Source organism: Bufo bufo, chromosome 4 (assembly GCF_905171765.1).
Source record: "Bufo bufo chromosome 4, aBufBuf1.1, whole genome shotgun sequence".
NCBI lineage: Eukaryota > Metazoa > Chordata > Amphibia > Anura > Bufonidae > Bufo > Bufo bufo.
Window position 1 is genome coordinate 508424860 of NC_053392.1, and position 23998 is coordinate 508448857.

General features: G+C 43.1%; 1 protein-coding gene across 1 annotated transcript; it reads right to left on the reverse strand.

The window, feature by feature from the left end:
* Positions 1-2634: 2634 nt before the first annotated feature.
* On the reverse strand, positions 2635-23942 carry OVOL2 (ovo like zinc finger 2). The gene is made up of 4 exons (XM_040429668.1): positions 23658-23942; positions 22081-22319; positions 9409-9595; positions 2635-3143 (listed from the first exon to the last, which is right to left on the reverse strand). The coding sequence occupies exons 1-4, from the start codon at positions 23755-23757 to the stop codon at positions 2833-2835; spliced, it is 837 nt and encodes a 278-aa protein (XP_040285602.1). The 5' UTR covers positions 23758-23942; the 3' UTR covers positions 2635-2832.
* Between the last annotated feature and the right edge of the window lie 56 nt (positions 23943-23998).

Genomic DNA, 23998 nt, shown 5'->3' on the forward strand with positions numbered 1-23998 from the left:
GATTATTATGGCTTTATACTGCCTTTAGTTTGCGAGAAGAAAATCAAAATTGTACATTCCAAACATTAATTATCTGAAATAACGTTAGACTTTTGAACCCTCAAGACATAACAGTTTAGTGTCATATCAATTCTCTAGTAAGCAGAACAGCAATACATAGGGTGGTCATCAGAGACGTGTCTCTGGCTGGGGTCTTTAGGTGCCTTGGACCAATGGTCTATGACATTCAGTTCAACCAGCAACTAGTACGTCAAACTAACGTCCCTTTGAAGTTAGAATAAGCCTAGAACCTCAACTATGAGCTGACACAAACCACTGAAAGTACATCCCTGTTCGGTCAGCAAAAACTTGCCGGAAGTAATTATTAAAGGGGGTTGTCTTCAGCAAATGGTGTTTATCATGTAGACAATGTTAATACAAGTCACTTATTAAATGTACTGTGATTGTCCATTTTGCCTCCTTTGTTGGCTGGATTCTTTTTTCCATCACATTATACGCTGATCGTTTGTATGGTTACGACCACCCTGTACTCCAGCAGCGGTGGTCGTGCTTGCACACTGTACACACTAGTCTTTGTGTGCTCCTACGGTCCTGGCCAACAGAGGCCAGCACTTTTTCCTATAGTGTGCAAGCATGGCCACCACTGCTGGATTACAGGGTGGTGGTAACCATGGAAACGAGCAGTGTATAATGTGGTGGAAAAATGAATCCAGCCAGCAAAGGAAGCAATATGGACAATCACAATACATTAGTAAGTGGCTTTTATTAACTTCCTGTACATAATAGATGCCATTTACTGAAGTGAGACAACCCCTTTAAGAATAGGGAAGTGGGGGTGGGGGCACGGCACAGTTGCTGTGTAGGACATCTGCTCTCTGGACTTCCTTTTTAAACCTGGTCCCCTCTATAGTGATGGTTTAGAGACTCTAGGTTGATTCCACTTGCCATCGTAGACACCTTAGACTATGTTCACAGTGGCATTGTGAATCTGGTAGCCTGATCAGACAGGATGTACCTGCATAAATGCCAGTTGTCTACCAAAAAAAAAAAACCAGCACACAGCAGTATTTGTTTGGCCGAAACAGCTGCCAGATCTGGCAGTACATGGTTGTTTTTTAGCAATGCCGGATATGGTGAGCTCCGGTAGCTTTATCCTCAGCCAGATCAGGCCACTGGAATTCAAATGTAACTGAATGGAGCATTAATGAATTACCAACATGTTAATTGTATTCAATGCTATAAAAAAAAAAAAAAAAAACATTTACATGGACAGGATTGATATCATTTAGAAAGTTTGCTCACACAAAGTTTTTCTTCACTGTTCTCTATTATATGATTGTAAATTGTAACTGATAATTAGGTATTTTTTTTATTACAGCAAGATGTTTTGTTGAAATTATCGGGTGTTACAACCTATAAAAGACTCGTGTCTGCACGTTTCTACAAACACAAGTTGCAAATTTTCACAATATAGTGTGTGCTAAAAATTTTAAGTAAACATTTAGAAAAATAGGTGCACTACTGTGCGTGGACGCAATCAACAAAATCTAACTAAACCCTCACACTGATGTTAAAATGAGACTTTAGCCAACATTTCCTTATATGAAGGACATACCGGAGCCCGCGCACCACGTCAAGGTATCTCAGGTGGCACGGGACCTAACGCTAATCTACCTGTGCCATATGGGCAGCACCAGGGGCCAGTGGGCGAATTACAGAAGCGAAAAGGTAGAGATGTCTAGTTCTTGAACGAATCATTCTTTTGAATCTATTCCTTTTACTGAACTGGAGGAGTCGACGAGTCATCTGACTGAGCTGATCTGTTTGAAGGTAGCAGAGACTAACTGTTACAGGTCTTGTGTAACATGATCCTAGAGAGTGAAGGCTGGGCCCTCCCAACCCACCTGGTCTGCAACCATTTTAATTATATTAATTACTCCTCCTCTCCAGTCCTGAGTTTTCACCACCCCCTGGATGCTTGTTTTTTTAACTCCTGAGCTTCAGTTCACTTGCTTGTCAGCCGACTCAGCAAGTGAATCGAAGATTCGATTCATGAATCTGTTTGTTTGGATGAACGGATTCAAATGAACCAATTCATTTAGTAGATTCGAACTTCCCATCACTAGCGTACGGTCCGACTCACAGCAAATAGCTCCCAGGAGTTGACTCATATGATGCAGGCCTCACAGGTGCACCGAATGCTGCCTATAGATAAAAATCAGGCACATTCAAAATTTGGAGTTTATACACCTCCTGACATACATATACAAATGACATAATATAACGTGGTCTCCAGATTGCTCCCCCGGTTATAAATGTGCACAACTGCATATGGGGTTGAGCATTTCCTGCTTTTTGAGACCACGTTATGTAATTTCTAAAAATTTTAAGAAAACAGGACACATAAAAATATAAACCTTATTTTTATTAAAAGGCACCAGCACCCATTATATATAAAAACATAAAAGTACAATATTACAAAAAAAAAAAAATCTTAGGATACAAAGTAAATAATGACTTTGTTTTTACAATTGTTGGTACAGACACTTGGTATAGCTTTACATCTATAATATATCATAATATGTACACACTGTTCTTGTCCCAGCTCCAAAAGCATGGCATTAAATAACTGGCATGAAAAAATTTAGCACTTTTCCATTTTAATTTCTTTTTTTTTACGCTAATAGTCAGTAGTTTCCTCTATGAGAAATTCATTTATGATAAATATGGTGTACTAAAATGTAGTTATCCCTCTGCCATAGTAAAAATAATAAAATTAGCTGTAAAAATATAGAATTGTAAACATCTGTACAAAAAGTCTGTGTGTGCGTCTCACTCTCCCTCCTCTTCTGGTTCGGGACTTCCCTGGAGCACAGAATGAATTTTGTTTTGTAGAAGAGCATTGAGTTTTTTTGTGGTCTTCCTGAGAAAGGCACTGCCAGGGTGGGTATTGTAAACGTGCAAATATAAATCCTCCTGGGAGGGTCCGGTGTAACCGCATTCTTCACACACAAAGAGCTTGTCCCTTCTCTGCTTATATGCATAGCCTTGCTGCACCCCATGGATCTTCTTCAGATGAGATTCCAGTGAGCAGCGCTGGGTAAATGCTTTGTTGCAGATGTCACATTTATATGGCCGGATACCTGTAAATACATATTAATGATTAATAATTACATTAATATACTGTCTATATTCTCAGGTAGCATGTATGCACTAATATATACACACATATTGGCTAATAACTGGTTAAACCAGCAAATTAACAGAATGACTTGTCTAACCTGTAATTAGATGACTGATTCACTTTCTGATGTATCAATTATAGGTGTAGTGCTATGTGCGTGATATTCCTGGTCAGGCAATTACTATATTTTTCACTTGATGAGATGCATTTTTCCCCCAAAAGTGGGGGAAAATGGTAGTGCGTCTTAGGGCTCGTACAACGGGTCCGCAATACACGGGCACCGGCCGTGTGCCCCCCGCATCACGGATGCGGACCCAATCACTTGAATGGGTCCGCAATCCGCGCAGTGCGGACCGGAAGCACCACGGAGTGCTTCCGTGGAGTTTCAGTCCGCGCCTCCGCACGGCAATAATAATGTTCTATTCTTTTACTGTGCGGACGGATCACGGACCCATTCAAGTTAAATGGGTCTCGATCCGTCCCGGCCGCCGCACTGATGTTGCCCGTGAATTTGCGGTCCCCAATGCACGGAACGGCCGCACAACAGTCGTGTACATGAGGCCTTATAAAGCAAATACTAGTAAGCGCTACGTTATGGAAGCGGTCATTAGTATGCAGAAGGCTCAGGAAGTGTGGCGAGTCTAGAGCTGCTAGCACTGCCTGTACTCACCGCTCAGACCAGGGAGTGGTGAATGCAGGAGAAACCCCTGGATCTGCAGAGTGGCGGAGGAGCATAAATTTCTCTCTGATGGGGGTCTAATCTGAGCTATGATGGGTTTTGATCTGAAGTCTAATATAAACCTAGGTATGTTTTATCATCCAATGTGTCTTATAAAGCGGAAAATATACTACTTCCCTTTGATGTTAATATGAAAAATGCCACGGTTTAAAAAAAAAAAAAAAAAACACACACACACACACACACCACACAGAGCATGCTGTAATATAAAAAGAAAAAAAAAGAAAACACTGACCCAAAGAAGTAGCAAGAGAACAGCGAATTTCAGGTTATGAAATTAGTTCACGCTTCGTTTGGTGGTAAAAGCAGAATTACGTTATGGATTCCGTTACCACGGACCATAATGCAATTCTATGACGGAATGCCTTTAGAGGTATTCCGTCATAATAGAAAGTCTATGGCCTGCATAACGGATCCGTCCCGTTTCCATTATGCAGGAGAGGACTCCCCTGCATAACAGAAATGGGACAGAACCGTTTTGCAGCCCGTAGACTTCTATTATGACGGAATGCCTCTAAAGGCATTCCGTTATGCATTCCGTCATAGAATTGTGTTATGGTCCGTGGTAACGGAATCCATAACGCAATTCTGCTCATCTCTAGAAGTAGAATTTTTTTGGCATTAAAAAACTCAAACTTCTTAAAAAAAATATATATAATAATTCATGAATGCGAATGCACCTAGGAATGTGGAGATTATCTATAATCTTTCAATCAGGCAGATTGGTCCAGTCCTTGGAAAGTGAAGAATTTATCACTCATCAATTGCTGAACGGTAACTGCTCAAATTTGAAGAATTATCCGGAAAAAACTAAACGCATGTACATCCCTAGTGGTTTTAATTCATCATCTGTGTTTTCCAGGTGTTTCCTGGTGGGGATCCGATTCCCGGCACCACTGTTGATCAGCTGTTTGAGGAGGCCGCGGTGCTCAGGAGAATCCTGTGGCCTCTTCCTAGGCCAGTGATGTCATGTTCACCAGTCACATGCACTGCTGCTGTCCAATGGAGGAAGCCATGGCGCTTACCGGAGTGCCGCAGAGACAGCTGATCGGAGATGGGAGCCGTAACCCCACCAATCACATACTAATGACCTATCCTGGGGCCAGGTCATCAGTATAAAACACTCGGAAAACCTCCTTTAACTCCCTTGCATACAGTTCCCTACATGCAGGTAGCAGGAGGCCTGAACTCCCATTCCAGCATAGAATAATAAAACGTCACTACACAGGCTATGGTGCGTGCAGCTACTATCTGTGCTGGTTACGTTCAACCAAAACCATACAGATGAATCATACTTTTATCTCCTGGGTGGAGAACGAACTGCGCCTAACAACATAATGACTGAGCTCAAACAGGTTTAGTCAAGTGTTTTATATCTAGGATTACACTATAATATCTGCACATGACATAACCAAGGCCACTTAAACCTAATTCACACGTCCGTGGAACACGGTCCGTGAGATACCGGACTGGCATCCTGCTTAGTGCAGGAGCACATGGTGTAATTGGTTGCTATCACGTTGTGCGCTTTGTGCCGCCACCACAGCACAGTAATACACTCGTATGATCTATACGAGTGTATTACTGTACAGCAGCGGTGGCACAAAGCGGACCGTGTTCCACGGACGTGTGAATTAGGCTTTACTCAGATGTAGACTTTGGCCATGAGTTGTGCTTTATTATATATTAAAGGGGTTTTGACATCTGACAATGGGGGCATATCACTAGGATATGCCCCCATTGTCTGATAGGTGCGGGTCCCACCTCTGGGACCTGCACCTACAATGAGAACGGAGCAGGGAAATGAACGGAGGGCGCACTGTGCATGCCCAGCCGCCCTCCATTCATTTCTATAGGGCCGCCGAAAATAGCTGAGCGTTATAGAAATGAATGGGAGCAGGGGCCGTGCGCTCCTATTCACTTCTATGGGAGCAGTGCTTGGTGGTGAACAGACCCCAGGAAAACCGGGGTCCTCCAGCCACAGCTCTCCCCGCTCCATTCTCTGTGTAGGTGCGGGTCCCAGCGATGGGACCCGCACCTATCAGACAATGGGGGCTTGTCTCAGAAAAATTAACTGATAACTAAGGCCTCTTTCACACGAGCGTGGCGTGTTGGGGCCAGAAAAGATGCGGGTGCGTTGCAGTAAAATGCGCGATTTTTCCGCGCGAGTGCAAAGCGTTTTAATGCGTTTTGCACCCGCGTGAGAAAAATCGGCATGTTTGGGACCCAGACCCAAACCCGGACTTCATCACTGAAGTTCAGGTTTGGGTTAGTTGTTGTGTAGATTTTATTATTTTCCCTTATAACATGGTTATAAGGGAAGATAATAGCATTCTTAATACAGATTGCAAAGTAAATTAGGGATGGAGGGGTTTAAAAAAAAAAAAAAAAAAAGTTAACTTACCTGCTCCATAGCTGCCGGTCTCTGTTCTATCTTCAGGACCTGGCAAAAGACCTGTGGTGACGTCACTGTGCTCATCACATGGTTCATCACCATGGTGAGGGACCATGTGATTGGACGTCACCACAGGTCCTTAGCCGGCAGCAAAACATTGCAGAAGAAGACAGAGATCCGCAACTACGCGATCAAGTGGACTCGGTGAGTTAATTTTATTAATTTTTTTAACCCCTCCATCACTATTTTACTTTGCATTCTGTATTAAGAATGCTATTATTTTCCCTTATAACCATGTTATAAGGGAAAATAATACAGATTGGGTCCCCAGCCCGATCGTCACCTAGCAACCATGCGTGAAAAACGCAGAATATAGAGCATGCTGCGATTTTCACGCAACGCACAAGTGATGCGTGAAAATCACAGCTCATGTGCACAGCCCCATAGAAATGAATGGGTCAGGATTCAGTGCGGGTGCAATGCGTTCCACCTCACGCATTGCACCCGCGCGGAATACTCGCCCGTGTGAAAGGGGCCTAAGGCTACTTTCAAACTTGTGGCAGAGAGATCCGGCAAGCAGTTCCGTCGCGTTCATAGTAATTATCTGGCAGCGTAATACTGCTGGCGATTCCCAATTGGGCAATCCAAATATTTTGACATTGTTTGCAGGCGACAAATCGTAGTGTCTAATCACGCTCTGCTGCCGGCAAACAATGATTCAGTATAGGGAAGAGCGATGGTATAACGATCGTTCCTCCCTATACTGTGGAATCTCCTCCGCTAGCAAGTAGGCGATTGCCAGGAAGGAACGCTTCCTTCCCGACAATCGCTGGCAGAATCGGGCTGTGTAATGCAGCCTTAAAAGTGTCCAAAAAGATATCTGAAACTGAAAAAAAATGCATGTGGTTGGGACTGCATTTACATAATTCATATCAAATACCATGTTGAAAAACCACTATATCTATGTGAACGAAAGTCATAATTCCCATTGTAAGGGCCTCCACACACACACACACATTTTTTTCACCCTAGAGAGATGGGGATAAAAAAAAAATGCTAAAAGATACCACATGTTGTAATTGTAAAGAAATGCCAGCGAGCCCAAAAAAAAAAAAACACCAATTAGAAAAAAAAACATTATTAGACATTTTTTCCAGCCTAAGGCCTCATGCACACGGCCGTGGCCCGCAATTTGCGGGCACCGGCCATGTGCTCACTGCATCACAGATGCGGACCCATTCACTTGAACAGGTCCTCAATCAGGAGGTGCGGTGCGGGACGGAGGCACGGAACCACTACGGAGTGCTTCTGTGGGTTTCCTCTCTGTGCCTCCACAAAAAAAATAAAAATAATATATAGAACTTGTTCAATTTTTTTGCATTGCGGACGGATCACGTTCCTATTCAAGCTGAATGGGTCTGGACCAGTCGCACGTATAGTGCCCGTGCATTGGGGACTGCAAATTGCGGTCCCCAATACACAGGACGGTCAAGCAACGGCAGTGTGCATGAGGCATAAGGGTGCCTGCAGGTTGGGGATCATGTGCTTTTTTTTCCAGCACAGATTTCACCCTTTTCAATGGGGCGAGATCTGTGGCAAAACTGCATCAAATCCGAACCCAAAACTCAGCGAATATGTGCATTTTTCTGAGTGATTTTGGTCTGGATTTCCTGCACATAAATCTGCACTGTGTGCATATGTTGCAGAGTATGTTTTTTTCTATTTTTTTTATTTTTCACGTAGATTCCTGTGCGGAAAAACAGCAGCGTCGTGCAGTACCAGCAGATTGTATGAGATTACACAAATCTCATCTACACTTTGCAGACTGTTTCTGTGCAGAAATTCACCTACAGTTCAGATTTCCAAATCCTCAGCGTGTCAATTATGTTTGCGGTTTTAGCTGCAGATTTCATACTTTTCCATTGAAGGGTGAGATCCGAGGCCAAATCCACACCAAAAACCTGTTAGAAATTGCAAGTTATGGTGCGGATCTGCTGCAGAAACACACATAAATCAGTATGTATGCAGAAAAGAGCACCAAAACTGCATTAAAAACTCACATAAATCTGCACTATTTATTCCTGTTTTGGTGCTTTTTTTATGCAGTTTTTTTCGGTGGCCCCTGTTCTTGTGAATAATGGGGGTGCCTGTTGTGAGGCACCCCCAGTGATCATACAATTATCACTTATCCTGTGGGTCAACCTCTTTAACTTGCAGTCCCCACGTCAGTCTGAGGATTGATGGGGTCCAGGCAGTTGGATTTTTGTTTGCAGATTTTTAAATGTCGAACAATTGACACATAAAATAAATATGCAAGGCGTACATGACATCTGGCAACTTTCATTTACTTTGCTGGTACGGTATTACAAAACCGCACGTAATCAGCGGAGTTATATGCGGAAATTGTGCACCACAAATGCGGTTAAAAAGCGCAGCTATTTATAGCTTTCTTTGTGCAATGCAAGTGAACAAAAATATATTTGTGTTGCATTTCATAATTCCCATAGATTTACAGCTAACTTCTAAAATTGTGTTGTTTTTTTTAGCCTACAAAAAAAGTGCATTTTTTTTCAAAAATTAAACACTAGGAAAAAAAAACAAAAAACAAAAAAAACAAACATGTTTGAAACCAGCCTAAGGCTACTTTCACACTGGCGTTAATATTTTCCGGTATTGAGATCCGTCATAGGGTCTCAATACTGGAAAAAAACGCTTGTTTTGTCCCCATTTATTGTCAATGGGGACAAAACGTAACTGAACAGAACGGCATGCTCCAAAATGCATTCGGTGCATGCTGCGGTTTGCTTTCCGTCCTGGGATACGGCGCAAGATGGATCCGTCATGACTCACAATGCAAGTCAATGGGGACGGATCCGTTTTCTCTGACAATAGAAAACAGATCCGTCTTGGCTATGTTAAAGATAATACAACCGGATCCGTTCATAACGGATACAGCGGTTGTATTATCAGTAACGGAAGCGTTTTTGCTGAACTCTGCCGGATCCAGTCAAAGCGCTAGTGTGAAAGTAGCCTTAGGCAACCTGCAGAGGGTAGCAAAGACACTCATGACAGTGAGTAAAGTGTGCATACCTGTGTGAGTCCTCACGTGTCTCTTCAGATCGAACGTATCATTGAATCCTTTACCGCAGAAGGTGCAGAGGTGCCTTTTAACCTGGTTATGGCACTTGAGGTGACGATTGAGCATGCGCTGCAAGCGGAACCCTTTACCACAGATGTCACAGCTATAAATCTCCTCGCTGAGTGTCCCAGAGGTGACCTAAGAAAATGCACAAGGCATCTCACAGTTAGTACAAACATACCCCAAAAAAAAAAAAAAAAAAACACGCACACAACGGGCCAAATTTATGTTCCTGCAAAGAAAACAGAACATGTCCTACTCTTGTCGTTTTTTGCAAAGAAGAAAAGGCATTGTTACAATAGGTCTGCAAAGAAAAAGCGGATGCAATATGGACATCATCTATATTTTTGCGCACCGCAAAATACACATGGTCATGTGAATGCACCCTAAGAGGTAGTCCACTTGCAGATCTAGCGGTTGGACGACAATGTACATGGGCACCCTTAGGCCTCTTTTACACGGGCATTGCGGAAAAATGTGCGGGTGCGTTGCGGGAACACCCGCGATTTTTCCGCACGAGTGCAAAACATTGTAATGCGTTTTGCACTCGCGTGAGAAAAATCCCGCGTGTCTAGTACCCAAACCCGAACTTCTTCACAGAAGTTCGGGCTTGGGATCAGTGTTCTGTAGATTGTATTATTTTCCCTTATAACATGGTTATAAAGGGAAAATAATAGCATTCTGAATACAGAATGCATTATACAATAGCGCTGGAGGGGTTAAAAAAAAATTAAAAAATAATTTAACTCACCTTAATCCACTTGATCGCGGAGCCGGCATCTCCTTCTGTCTTCATCTGATCTCTGTGCAGCAACAGGACCTTTGATGACGTCACTCTGGTCATCACATGGTACGTCACATGATCTTTTACCATGGTGATGGATCATGTGATGACCAGAATGACGTCACCAAAAGGTCCTGTTGCTGCACAGAGATCAGATGAAGACAGAAGGAGATGCCGGGCTACACGAACAAGTGGATTAAGGTGAGTTAATTTTTTTTATTTATTTTTTTAACCCCTCCAGCGATGTTTTACTATGCATTCTGTATTCAGAATGCTATTATTTTCCCTTATAACCATGTTATAAGGGAAAATAATAATGATCGGGTCCCGATCGTCTCCTAGCAACCATGCGTGAAAATCGCACCGCATCCGCATTTGCTTGCGGATGCTTGCGATTTTCACGCAACCCCATTCATTTCTATGGCGCCTGCGTTACGTGAAAAACGCACAAAGAGGAGCATGCTGCGATTTTCACGCAACGCACAAGTGATGCGTGAAAATCACCGCTCGTGTGCACAGCCCCATAGAAATGAATGGGTCTGTATTCAGTGCGGGTGCAATGCGTTCACCTTCCGCAACGCATCCGCGCGGAATACTCGCTCGTGTGAAAGGGGCCTTAGGGTATTTTCACACTTGCGGTAGAAGATTCCGGCAGGCAGTTCTGTTGCCGAAACTGCCTGCTGGATCCGGAAATCCGGATGCAAATGGATAGCATTTGTTTCCGGATCCGGCTGACAAATGCATTGAAATACCGGATCCATCTCTCCGTTGTCTTCCGGAAAAATGGATCCGGTATTTATTTTCACAATTTTAAAGGTCTGCGCATGTGCAAATCGGGAAACCGGATCCGGTTTTCCTGAAGACTTGGTACCGGATCTGGCATTAATACATTTCAATGGAAATTAATGCCGGATCCGGCATGTGTTCCGGAATTTTGGCGAAGAAAATACCGCAGCATGCTGCGGTATTTACTCCAGCCAAATACCGCAAGAGGGACTGAACTTAAGACATCCTGATGCATACTGACTAGAATGCTCTCCATTCAGAATGCATTAGGATAAAACTGATCAGTTTTTTTTCCGGTATTGAGCCCCCAGGACGGAACTCCATATCAGAAAACCTTAACGCTTGTGTCAAAGTACCCTGAGGCCTCTTTCACACGAACGATACGGATGCGTTCAGTGAAGCTCGCACAATTTTGCAAGCAAGTTCAGTCAGTTTTGTCTGCGATTGTGTTCAGCGTTTGTTTTTCCGCGCGGGTGCAATCAGTTTTCATGCGTTTTTAGCAACCATCTGTGAAAAACGTTTCACTTCTATGGGGCCAGGGCTGCGTGAAAACCACAGAATATAGAACATGCTGCGATTCTAACTTAACGCAGAAATGATCCGTGAAAAACAACGCGCATGTACATAGACCCATTGAAATGAATGGGTTAGGATTTAGTGCGGGTGCTATGCGTTCACTTCACGCATAGCACCCGGATGGAAAACTCGCTAGTGTGAAAGGGGCTTTATCCTTTTTTTCTTTTGGGCAAATCAGTGTGGAAAAATGCCTCCAACCTGCCTCCGACTGGCGATTCTTTTTTCAGTGTGCTGAGAAAAAATAAATAAAAAAAAAACTCCTGCCCTATCCGGCCACAGCTTCAGTGCCGCAAACAGTGCTGAGACCGCAAAGGGTGCGCGCACACTGAATGAGGCTAGTCAGCACGAGGATGCGGAGCAGTTAGCTCAGCCTCGCCTTTCTGCAGGTTCTATAGGCCAAACACTCAAATTGTAACTTCAAGTATTTTGCCCATGTGAACAATACCCGGATAGGGGTTGCCATGAAAACTTTTTTTTTTAATTGAAGCTGGATGCTCTGCCCATCACCTGCTATTGCAAAGGAAACCACTTTTGGTCATACTTTGGCATTACATAATTATTAAAATGGGGAGAGGGTGGGCTCTAATGTCCACATGCACAGGGGTGGTCTTCATAAGGGTATGTTCGCATGGGAAGCTAATGAGGCAGTTGAGAGTCACATTACTACTATATTACATGAGAAACATATTTACATGAAGATTTGTTCTTGTATGACAATGGTATGGCTCTCTGCCAGTGTAATTACACTATATAAATATAGTGAACAGGTAAGTTTCATATATTTCATTATAGAAAACAATAAACACAGGGTTTTTTTAAATGTTAAAAAAAAGGAAAAAAGTGCACGAGTGCATTTGAACTATTGGGTAAACTCTGAACTAGGAATTTCCTAATATATTGATTTGATCGTCCTTGCACTCCCCACCACCACAGTAATGGGTGGTATAAGCTGTGATCCATAGGTTTGTGATCAGAATTTCCATGCTCTTCATATACCCATCTTACTCTTAGGGCTCATGAACACAAACTTATTTTTTTTCATTGTCAGTTAAAAAAAAATTGTGGCCCGTATATGGAACCATTCACTTCAATGGGTCCGCCAAAAACATTTTACGGACGTTAGCATGGCCGTTCTGCAAAAAAGATAGAACATGTCCTATTCTTGTCCGTTTTCAGACAGGGATAGGCATTGTTACAATGGATCCATGCAAAAAAAAATAAAAAATGGATGCACTATGGATGTCATACGGACGTCATCCATATTTTTAGCAGACCGCAAAATACATACGGATGACGTCTATACGGGCTCATGCACACGACAGTTAAAAACTGATAAACTGCCCATTTTTAAACAGACTTTTTTCACCGATGCTTTTCTGAGAAACGGACGTTAAAAACGGACCCATTCAATCTTATGAGGCAGTCTGTCTCTATTTCTAGTTCTATTTTTTGGACGTCCGTTTTTCACTGGCCGTCAAAAAAAGCTGCCGTGTGAATAACCCCATAGACAACCATTGGTCTTAAAACGGACGTGTGATGGCCGTTAAAAAAAAATGCCCATCACACATCCGTTTCTCACGGTGGTGTGCATGTAGCCTTTACTCTATTACTAGGATCACATTGCAATCTGGTATTAAAGTAGCAGTTGTGAAATGGTCAGATGTTCTGAATTAGACAGTCATATAAAAATATACAAACTTTACTAGTAAAAGTAGTAAACCTCCAGGAAAACCAAATAAAGTAATAAGTTAAGGCACATTTTATATATTATTTTATGTAATTATTTTGATAATAATATCTGATCAAGAAACCAGATTCAGGCACCAGATAAAACAAGTTCCCTAAAACATGCTTGTTCCCTTATTATTTCTACTGTAGTACTGGTTGCTATTGGCAAATCCTCCACCTTGTGCCTATTGTACCTGCATAAGCCAACAGAAGAAGATGTAACAATTACAGGATATATGGACACATTTGCGTCAGAGAAAACGGATGCGTCCCCATTGACTTACATTGTGTGTCAGGACGGATCCGTCTTGCTCCGCACCACAACGCGGACAGAAAAACGGTGCTTGCAGCGTTTTTTCTGTCCGCGATGAGGACGCAACCAAAAGGAACGGAATGCATTTTGGTGCATTCCGTTTCGTTCAGTTTTGTCCCCATTGACAATGGGGACAAAACTGAAGCGTTTTCTTCCGCTATTGAGATCCTATAACTGATCTCAATAGCGGAATTGAAAACGCTAGTGTGAAAGTAGCCTTAGAAATGTTCAATCTTTGGCTTCTGAAGCTTCTGTGTATCACCGTACATAGCAAGCTGCAGAATGCTATCCACAGCCAAATCCCTCAGAGAGCTTGGTCTCCAGCCACTCCTGGGTTACCCGCAACAATCATCTATACTCAGTTATGATCAAAGCAAACTCAGAGGTGTGAATAGAGTGTACTGCGCCCCACACCATACTTTACAATGTACTGTGCAGACCACAATCTAACCAGCACTCTGATATATTCCAGTATCGGGACACTAGTTTTTAACTTAGGCAAAAGAAAATCATTCCTAGCGTTATAGTATTGATTGTGAACATTGCTGTACATGCAATTTGGCATATCAGTAGCCGATTTACCAAAAAGATGACCAAGAAACACAATCAACCAATTTAATACCATAGAGCAAAGATTACCAATAATCTGTCTGACTCCTATGAGGTCCACTGAAAACCTGATATCTATAGATCAGACAGGTTAGAATTCTACTTATCTGATCCTTTCCCCTATGATAAGTAATGCCATAAGCTTGCTCCTAGATTTTAAAAGTTAGGACAAACTTAGACGTTTAATTGGTCGGCTGACCTCTCTCTCTCCCAGCCGCGCCATACACATGCATGCTCAGGTTGGCTTCGTGTACAGCTGTTCTGCATGGCGCGTCTGCCTTGAGAGCAAAAGGATCAGGCATGTTGTAGTAATATGTAGAGCAGGGGTAGGCAACCTCCGGCACTCCAGCTGTTGAGAAACTACAACTCCCAGCATGCATACTTGTTCTGCTCTTCTTAGAACTCACATCGAAATGAATGGAGCATGCTGGGAATTGTAGTTTCACAACAGCTGGAGTGCCGAAGGTTGCTGATCCCTGAAGTAGAGGATACGGCCAGCACTGCTGTAGGTGGGGGATTTCATTTGGTGCTGCACTGATCGAATGTGAGTAGTGGTGGTGCTCAGCATGAAAAACAAGTAGCATTTGCAACAAAGGAGAGAAAAGAAAAAAAGAATGCGGCACTCACCAAAAAATACTCTTTGCAGCTTTAGTCACATAAAAAAGGTCAGAGTCATGCGGGCAAAACACAGCTAGGAGGCAACAGCCGTTTCGCGCTTGTTGCGCTTTTCCAAGCCAGGATCAGGCATGTTGTAATTCAATAGTCTGATCCTTCTTTCTCCTGACATACTCATTAGATGGTCAGCTGGCCCTGCCAAAAATCGATAGGTTCAGATAATAAAAATCTAAAGTTTATGGCCAGCTTGAGCAGCCAAAGACACCCAATTGATTATATTAGCCTGGAGCCTGGGCCAGAAGTGGTCTTCACAGGCCGCAATCTTCATATTGAAAAAGAAAAAAAAAGCACATTCTGCCTGAGCCGTGAAGACCAGGCCGATAGCTGATTGTTTGGCCAGCAGCTATCTTGGGCCTTTGGCCAGCTTTACATTCCTTCAGTTCAACCATTTAGTTATTATTATTGATCTCTAAGGAAATAGCAAGTGACCGCACACCATAGGACGCTTCCTTTTATCTCTTCCCTATTTGTAATTAGAAGGAAACCCTCGCCTGTCACTGATCAAAGGCTCTGGTGCTGGGGCAATGTAAGGTTACGATCAGATGTGCTAGCTGAGATGTGACCAGCGGTGGTACCGTGCAGAAGACCTCATTGTGCTCTCCTGTATAACCCTAATCTATGAATATACGTACACATTCATTTATCATTTCCAGTATAAGCCCTAGCCATAATTGGGCTACCTGCAGACGTGGGGGGGGAATCATGCATAATTTTTTTTGCGTAGATTTTCATGCACAAAGAAAATCACAGCGTAATAACAGTACCAGCAAAGTGAGTGAGATTAGATTTGCTTTTTTTTTCTTCTGTGCGGAAATTGATCTGCCATGAGGATTTTAAAGTCCGCAGCATGTCAATAGTTTGTGCGAGGCCACACCTTAGATGTAGTGGTTTCCCCATAGATTTCATAAACGGCACCAAAAAACACATAAAAATGCACAAATAAAAAAAAAAACTGCAATAAGCAGTGCAGATGTGTGTTTTGGTGTGAATTTTTCTGCATACAAATCCTCATTGTGTGCCGTTACCCTTAGGGCTCATGCATACAAACGTATGTATTTTGCAGTCCGCAAAAAATACGTATGACGTCCGTGTGCATTCCGTATTTTGCGGAACGGAACAGCTGGCCCTTCATAGAACAGTCCTATCCTTATCCGTAATGCGGACAATAATAGGACATGTTCTTTTTTTTGGCGGAACGGAAATACGGACACGTGGAAACGGAATGCACACAGAGTAACTTCGATTTTTTTTATACAGACCCATTGAAGTGAATGGTTTCACATACATTCTGAAGGAAAAAAAACACGGAACGGACACACGGAAAGAAAATACATTAGTCTGCATGAGCCCTTAAGATACTAATTATTACCAATTAAAGATTTTTGCACATTTAAATCCAAAATTGGTGAAAAAGCAGTAGCTGAGTTTCCATAAGGGCTCATGCACACGGGTCCACAATATACGGGCACCGGCCGTGTGCTCACCGCATCAGGGATGCAGACCCATTCACTTGAATTGGTCCACAATCCAGAAGGTGCGGAACGGAGGCACGGAACTCCACGGAAGCAAAAAAAAATAAAATAGAATATGTTGCCCGTGCATTGGGGACCGTAAATTATGGAATGGCTGAGAAATGGCCGTGTGCATGAGCCCTAAAAAAAATAAAGGGGGCTCTGAATCCCCTGTCCCCCTAAAGATGAATTCACACACAGTAGATTTGGGGCAGAAATTTCTGCGACCCTTGCATTCCACTGTGAATGGCAAGTCCTTTCAGGGGAACAGTCACACAGATGTTGCAACAAATATAAATGATACCCTAACGGTTGTGGGCTGTCATGCAGAAAATCTGTGCGGTTTTTCAGGTGGATTTCTGCGCGAAATACTGCATGTGCTACTTGCGGTTTTTGGTTGAAATACGCACACAAAAAACACAAACATAATGGACATGCTGCAGATTTCTAAATCTTTTACAATCTGCACAGCATGTCAATTTCCACCTCCACGAGAGCGGGTGATCTCACATAAGATCCGCATGAATTCCAGCGCACACCAAAAACCGCATTTGTGACTTGTGGTTTTTGGTACAGATTTGATGTGGATTTTCCGCAGATCTCATACTTTCAGGATAAATTACGCACTAAGAGAAAAAAAAAAATAACAAAACAAGAACACACTAATTATATTGGCACGCTGCAGATTTGAAAGTCCACATGGCAGGTCAATTTCTCCACAGAAGAAAAAAAAGAGCAAAGCATGGCCTCTTGCACTCGACCGTACGGCTTTTTCAGTATTTTGCGGTCCGCAAAAAAATACGATGACGTCCGCGTGCATTCTGTTTTTTGCAGAACGGAACAGCTGGCCCCTGATAGAACAGTACTATCCTCATCCGTTATGCGGACAATAATAGGACATGTTCTATCTTTGAACAGAACGGAAATACGGAAACAGAAGGCATACGGAGTACCTTCGTGTTTTTTTTTTTGTGTATCCAATTAAATAAATAGTCCCGTATACGGAACGCAAAAAACGGAAAAAATAAAATAAAACGTTTGTGTGCAAGAGGCCTATACACGAGATTTGTCTAACCTCATACACTTTGCTGGTAATGTATTACGCTGTGGTTTTTCTGCGCACGAAAACCACATAGCTCCACACGATATCATGGTTTTTCTGCATTTCTACCGACAGCTTTGACGGAGGACTGGTGAGACATTTGTAATATTTCTCATCCAGGTATGCAAAAATAAAAATAGTCTGCACACAAGTCAGACCCCATAGGCTGCTGCCACACTGGCTTTTTTTTAAGCCACAAAACATTTTCATTTTTAGGCTGGGTTCAGACCTGAGCGTCTTTGATATGCGCGTTTAACGCGCGTTTTTGACGCGCGTTTTTGGCAATAGTAAACACGCGTTTGACTGCAATGTCCTATGGCCACAAACGCGCGTCAAAACGCCCCAAAGAAGCTCAAGTACTTGTTTGAGCGTAGGGCGTTTTACAGCGCGTTTTTCAGCGCTGTAAAACGCTCAAGTGAGAACCAGGGCCATAGGGAAGCATTGGTTTTCATGTGTTGAGCGTTTTACAGCGCGTTTGAACGCGCTGTAAAACGCTCAAGTGTGAACCCAGCCTTAAAGATTTTTTTTTTCTTAGAGGCTGAAAAAACACCACACCCACAGTATGCTGCAATTAAAAAGCAAAAAAGTAAGGTAACTGTCTCAAAACTCCACTACTAATGTCAGCGCACCTAGACACCGTCATCTGTGCCACATTTTTTACAAACTGGTGCATCCAGTTCTTGAGGACTCTTCTGCACCCTGCTCAACAAGGGGTTGTGGCTTCACCGGAGAAAGGTGTGCCCTAATACACAGTGCCAAAACTGCACCACAATTCTGGAATAAGATTATTATATTAGTCAGAGAAAAGGGTCTGTCCCTGCACCACATTTATCATTCAGCCTGAGCCCCTGTGATAAAGCTACACAGTGCGGGTTTACGTGCAGAAAAACCGCAGCTCCGTCCAGTACCAGCAAAGTGTATGAGATTAGACAAATCTGGAGTACACTTTGCTTCTTTCCTCCATGCCGAAACGGAGCTGATGTGTGGGCTTGGGCTTCGTTCACATCACCGTTCAGCAGCAGGAGAACGGAAAGGACGGATTCGCACATAACTGAGCCAGAGACTACAATGGGGTCCGTTATGTTTCCGCTCAGATGTGCATGCAGGACTTTGGTCTCCGCTTCAAAATCATCTTCTGAAATGTGTTGAGACGAAGGAGACCTTACATCATCCCCTGGAACACACGAGGAACCAACTCCAGCACCTTTTGCGCTATTCACTAAATGTCTGGTTGTCTAATGAAGTGTTGATTCACGATGTAAATTTATGAAACCTGCTTGTTCTTTTATTGATGACAACCAGACATTTAGCGAGTGGTACGGAGGGTGATGGAACTGGTTCCGCGTGTGTTACAGGAGATGATGTGAGGTCTCCTTTGTCTCAATACATATCAGACCGTTAGCTATGTAAATCCGTTGGCTCACAATGTAATTGTATGAAACATGTTTATTCTTTTATTGATGGAAAAAAAATCACTAAATAAAGAATAAAAAAATAATAATAATCATCATCTTCTGAGCGGAAACATAACGGACCGCATTATAGTCTATGGGGTCCTAAGGGCTCCGTTTGGCTCAATTATGTGCAAATCCGTCCTTTCCGTTCTCCTGCTCCGTTTAGGAAAGGCTGAACGGTGATGTGAACAAAGCCTTAGATATCCGCAGCATGTCAACTGTTTGTGCGATTTTTGGCGCGGATTACACGCTTTTCAATGAAAGGACGCAATCTGTGGCAAAACGCGACAAATCCGCAAGTAAACCACAAATCTGGTGCGGAAATGCATAGAAATCCACGGGTTTTCAGTTTTGAAATCGGGACTCGTATGCAGGTACCCTAAAGCTAACGTCACACTAGCAGCAAGCAGAGTGTCGCCTGTCAGTGTTCTCCGGATCCAGCACAGCCAGACAGTACCGCTTACCCCCCAGACTCCACTGACTGTAAGGGGATCTATCTGCCATTGCACACAACGTTCGGATCCGGAGAACACCTGCTGGACAGCTTTACCACAAGTGTGAAGTTAGCCTAAATGTACACCACCTATAGGAGAAGTAACTCTGACCTAGTGTTTATAGGGTTGTTTTTCTCTTTTACATAAGGGACCTAAATAGGTTTTCTAAGTTCTCTTTGCTTAGGCTACTTTCACACTCGCGTTTTGTGCGGATCCATCATGGACGGATCCGTTCAGATAATACAACCGTCTGCATCCGTTCGTATTATTTTTAACATAACCAAGATGGATCCGTCTTGAACACCATTGAAAGTCAATGGAGGATGGATCCGTTTTCTATTGCGCCAGATTGTGTCATAGAAAACGGATCCGTCCCCATTGACTTACATTGTGTGCCAGGATCCGTTTGGCTCACTTTCATCAGACGGACACCAAAACGCAAGCAGCGTTTTGGTGTCCGCCTCCAAAGCGGAATGGAGACTGAACTGATGCAAACTGATTCATTTTGGACCACTTGTGAGAGCCCTGAACGGATCTCACAAACGGAAAGCCAAAACGCCAGTGTGAAAGTAGACTTATCTAGCTTTTTGTTTATTTCATCTCTATCTTCATCTGTCAGTCATACAGTCAGTACACAAAACATGCAATGCAACAGCTCTCTGCAAACCAAATAAAGTACAAAAATGCATAATAATTGCTAATGCTATACTTATAAATTAGAGATGCTTGGCAAATGCATTTTGTACAAAATTATTTGAGCCCGTCTGCCGCACGTCAAGGCGATCTCTGTAAGACGGGGTCCTAACACTAAATTCTACCTGTTATGTGCCATGACGGCTACCATACAATTCAGCGAGTGTAGGTTCCACATGCATGCTGGGCCTGCTTTAATTTCTGTCATCTATGGTGCCAAAATGGCCTTCATTATAGCCAAGGAATGCAGGTACCAACATGCACCCGGGCACACTCCACACCACTCCTGGTGCCAAATGGCCACCAAAGACTGCAATGAGAGTCCACACTATACCTCTCCTGGTGCACAATACTATTTCGGTCATGTGAAGCAGGCTCCAAGCCCCAACTAGAAGGTCACTATACCAAAGCCCAATAAAGAACAGGACGATATCATACAGAAGTCTGAGATTATCATCTGAATAGTTGTATTCTAATGAAATGTATGTTCTCCTTTGGCTGCCTGACTAGAATGGTATTCTGCAATCAAACTGTACTGTAGTATCGTTAATTGTTTGAAATGAGAAATTCTATAAAAACTATTGAAACAGAACAATTTTATAATTGCCTATTGGTCAGTATGAAACATCTGGCCGCAGCATCGCTTGCCCTGGAAAAAAAGAAAACACATATATATATATATATATTTTTATTTTTTTGTGAAACCAGCCTTAGGCTACTTTCACACTGGCGTTTCTGGGTCCGCTTGTGCGATCCGTTTCAGGGATCTCACAAGCGGCCCAAAACAGATCAGTTCAGCCCCAATGCATTCTGAATGGATAAGGATCCGTTCAGAATGCAGCAATTTGGCTGCGTTTGGTGTCCGTTCCGTTTTTTAGATGTAAGTCAATAGGGACGGATCCATTTTTCACTGACACAATATGGTGCAATTGAAAACGGATCCGTCCCCCATTGACTTTCAATGCAAGTCAAGATTTTTCACTTAGACTTTTCTTTTTGAATGAATAATGCAAACGGATCCGTTATTAACAGATACAAGAGTTTGCATTATCGGTGCGGATCCGTCTGTGCAGATACAAGACGGATCCGCACAAAATGCGAGTGTCAAAGTAGCCTTTTACAAGCGACCTTTCCGTTCCCGGTTTGAAAAATCTGTGCTTCTGATGCATTACCTCCCGCCCCACCTCCGCATATTGTTTGCAAACCTGTTTCATACTACAGGTTTCCCATCAATATAAATTATTTGGATTCTGAATCGGTCATTGCCAATCTATATTTCCGCAGCTGAAACTGGAGGCCGACGCGCTCGAGCGTGCAGCAGATTACCGTTACCCTGCAAGGGGACTGATCCTCAGCAGTTCCATGTGAAGTGCCGCTTATTTCCGAAACACCCCATTTATATGCTGGGGGTGCAGCTTCTCATCAGATTTTGGTGTCAGAGTCCTCTCCTGCATAACGGAAACCGGACGGATCCGTTATGCAGCCCATAGACTTCTATTAGGCCTCTGTCTAAAGAGCATTCCGTCATGGAATTGCGTTACGGTCCGTGGTAACGGAATCAATAACGCAATTCAGTAAATACCACAACACGAACTAAGAACGAATTTCAAAATATGAAATTCCCTCATCCCTAATAATAATAATACTATAATAAATCTATCACTCATGCTGTGCAGCGGACTACAAGCTACTGCTGCGGTGATACCAACTGTAGTGTTTTTCAATGAGATCCAACAATCCCTGCCCCCATGATTACTACTTTATGTCACATATATCCAATTCTGTAAAAAAATAAAAACTCCAGAAATATTTACTTTAAATCTAATCATTCTCAAACATTTCAAAATGTCTTGCTCCTGTCTACAGAGGAGAATGCTGGCACTTTGCCCTTAAAATACCTTAATCTTGGATCTGACGGATGATTTCTTAAGATTCAGGGCTTGTTCCTCTACATTCTCTTCGCCGCTTCCTTTTGCTTCAGGGGACAACTCCTCTTCACACTGGTCGGCAGGGTTGGGGGTGGTCAGGCTGGAGTCACTGCTGCCCCTCTCAGGACTGTACCCTACAGGGTCGCCATTGCTGCTGCTGTTACTCAGGCTGTCTTCAGTCACATACTTTAAGATGCAGTCAATACTGTCTGAAGGCAAATCACAAGGGCGGAGGTGAGCAGATAAGTTGCATAAAAGGAGAGCATCACCTGCAGGGTAGAGTGAGGCAAAGGGTGGCTTTTTTCTAAAGTGAAATGAAAGGCAAATATGTAAAGCTGATCCCTTTTCCCCAGAGCAACAATCATTAGAGGAGGAGGAGGAGGAGGAGGAGGAGGGGACGGCAGGTGAGGGCCGCACTGTTTGAACTGAGGGTGTAGTCACAATGCAAGTCTCTCATTAACAAGTCAATGGCTTAAAGCAAACATATAGGAGCTGCAGTGATGGCGTGGACTTTCCGTTAGATTGTGAGCGAAGAAAGACAAACATAGAGCAGATAAGAGCCAGGCTCAGGCTGGGAGCCCCCCAATCTGAACTCGGACCCCCCTCGCCCACAGACAAGTCATTCCCTGAAGCCCCGGCCTAAATTGTTCCTATTGTTCCAAAGACAAACACGAGATCACCCAGCATGGCACCTGCGCCACTTGTGCAAACAGCACAGGTCCTGGAAACTTCACAATGGCCTCCACGGTCCCACGTACAAGGGGACGGTATACAGAGGCTAGCTGTAAAGATTACAGAAGTAGTAATGGGAGACGGTATACAGAGGCTAGCTGTAAAGATTACAGAGGTAGTAATGGGAGACGGTATACAGAGGCTAGCTGTAAAGATTACAGAAGTAGTAATGGGAGACGGTATACAGAGGCTAGCTGTAAAGATTACAGAAGTAGTAATGGGAGACGGTATACAGAGGCTAGCTGTAAAGATAACAGAGGTAGTAATGGGAGACGGTATACAGAGGTGTGTTTGTGTGTATATATATATAAAGCATATGTACGAATGTTGTACTACAGATATATGTATATACTGTATGGATTAAAGAGTATATATATATATATTCAATATGAGAAGTGTATGTATGAAGGTAGTTTGGATTTTAAGTCTCAGACTTATAAAGAAGTATATTATGTATGTATATAGGGAGGCAGTGTGTCTGCACATTATACAGCAGTGTGTGTGTATATATATATATATATATATATATATATATATATATATATATATATATAGTGTGCCTATAGGTTTGGAGGTTATACAGCAGTGTATATATTAGTGTATAGAGACGTTATATAGCAGTGTGTGTATATGTGTATATATATATATATATATATATATATATATATATATATATATATATATAGTGTGCCTATAGGTCTGGAGGTTATACAGCAGTGTGTATATATATTAGCGTATAGAGACGTTATACAGTGTATATATAATACAGGGAGGGTGCAGGTGAGTAGACGGCGGGTGTACGGGGCTCCCCTCACCTGGGATGTAGGTGTCCGCTCTCTCCTCGTCGGGCAGCTCGTCCCAGCTGCGGACCACAGGTGGCGGCGTCCTCCTCTTCACCAGGAAAGCTCTGGGCATGGCGATCCGATGGCTTCCAGAGATCTCACCTGCACCTGGAAGGTCCCGCCAGAAGTTTGCAGCAGCAGAAAGGGTCCGTCCCGCGTGCGCGGCGGAGGAGTCCGGGATATAACAGACCTCAGGTGTCCTCCGCTACCTGTATCCACTCTCCCAAAACTTCCGAGAACAGGAGCGCTAGAGAACCGCACCAGGAACTGCGGCAGTGCGCATGCGTGCTGCAAATATAACGGTGTCAACAAGC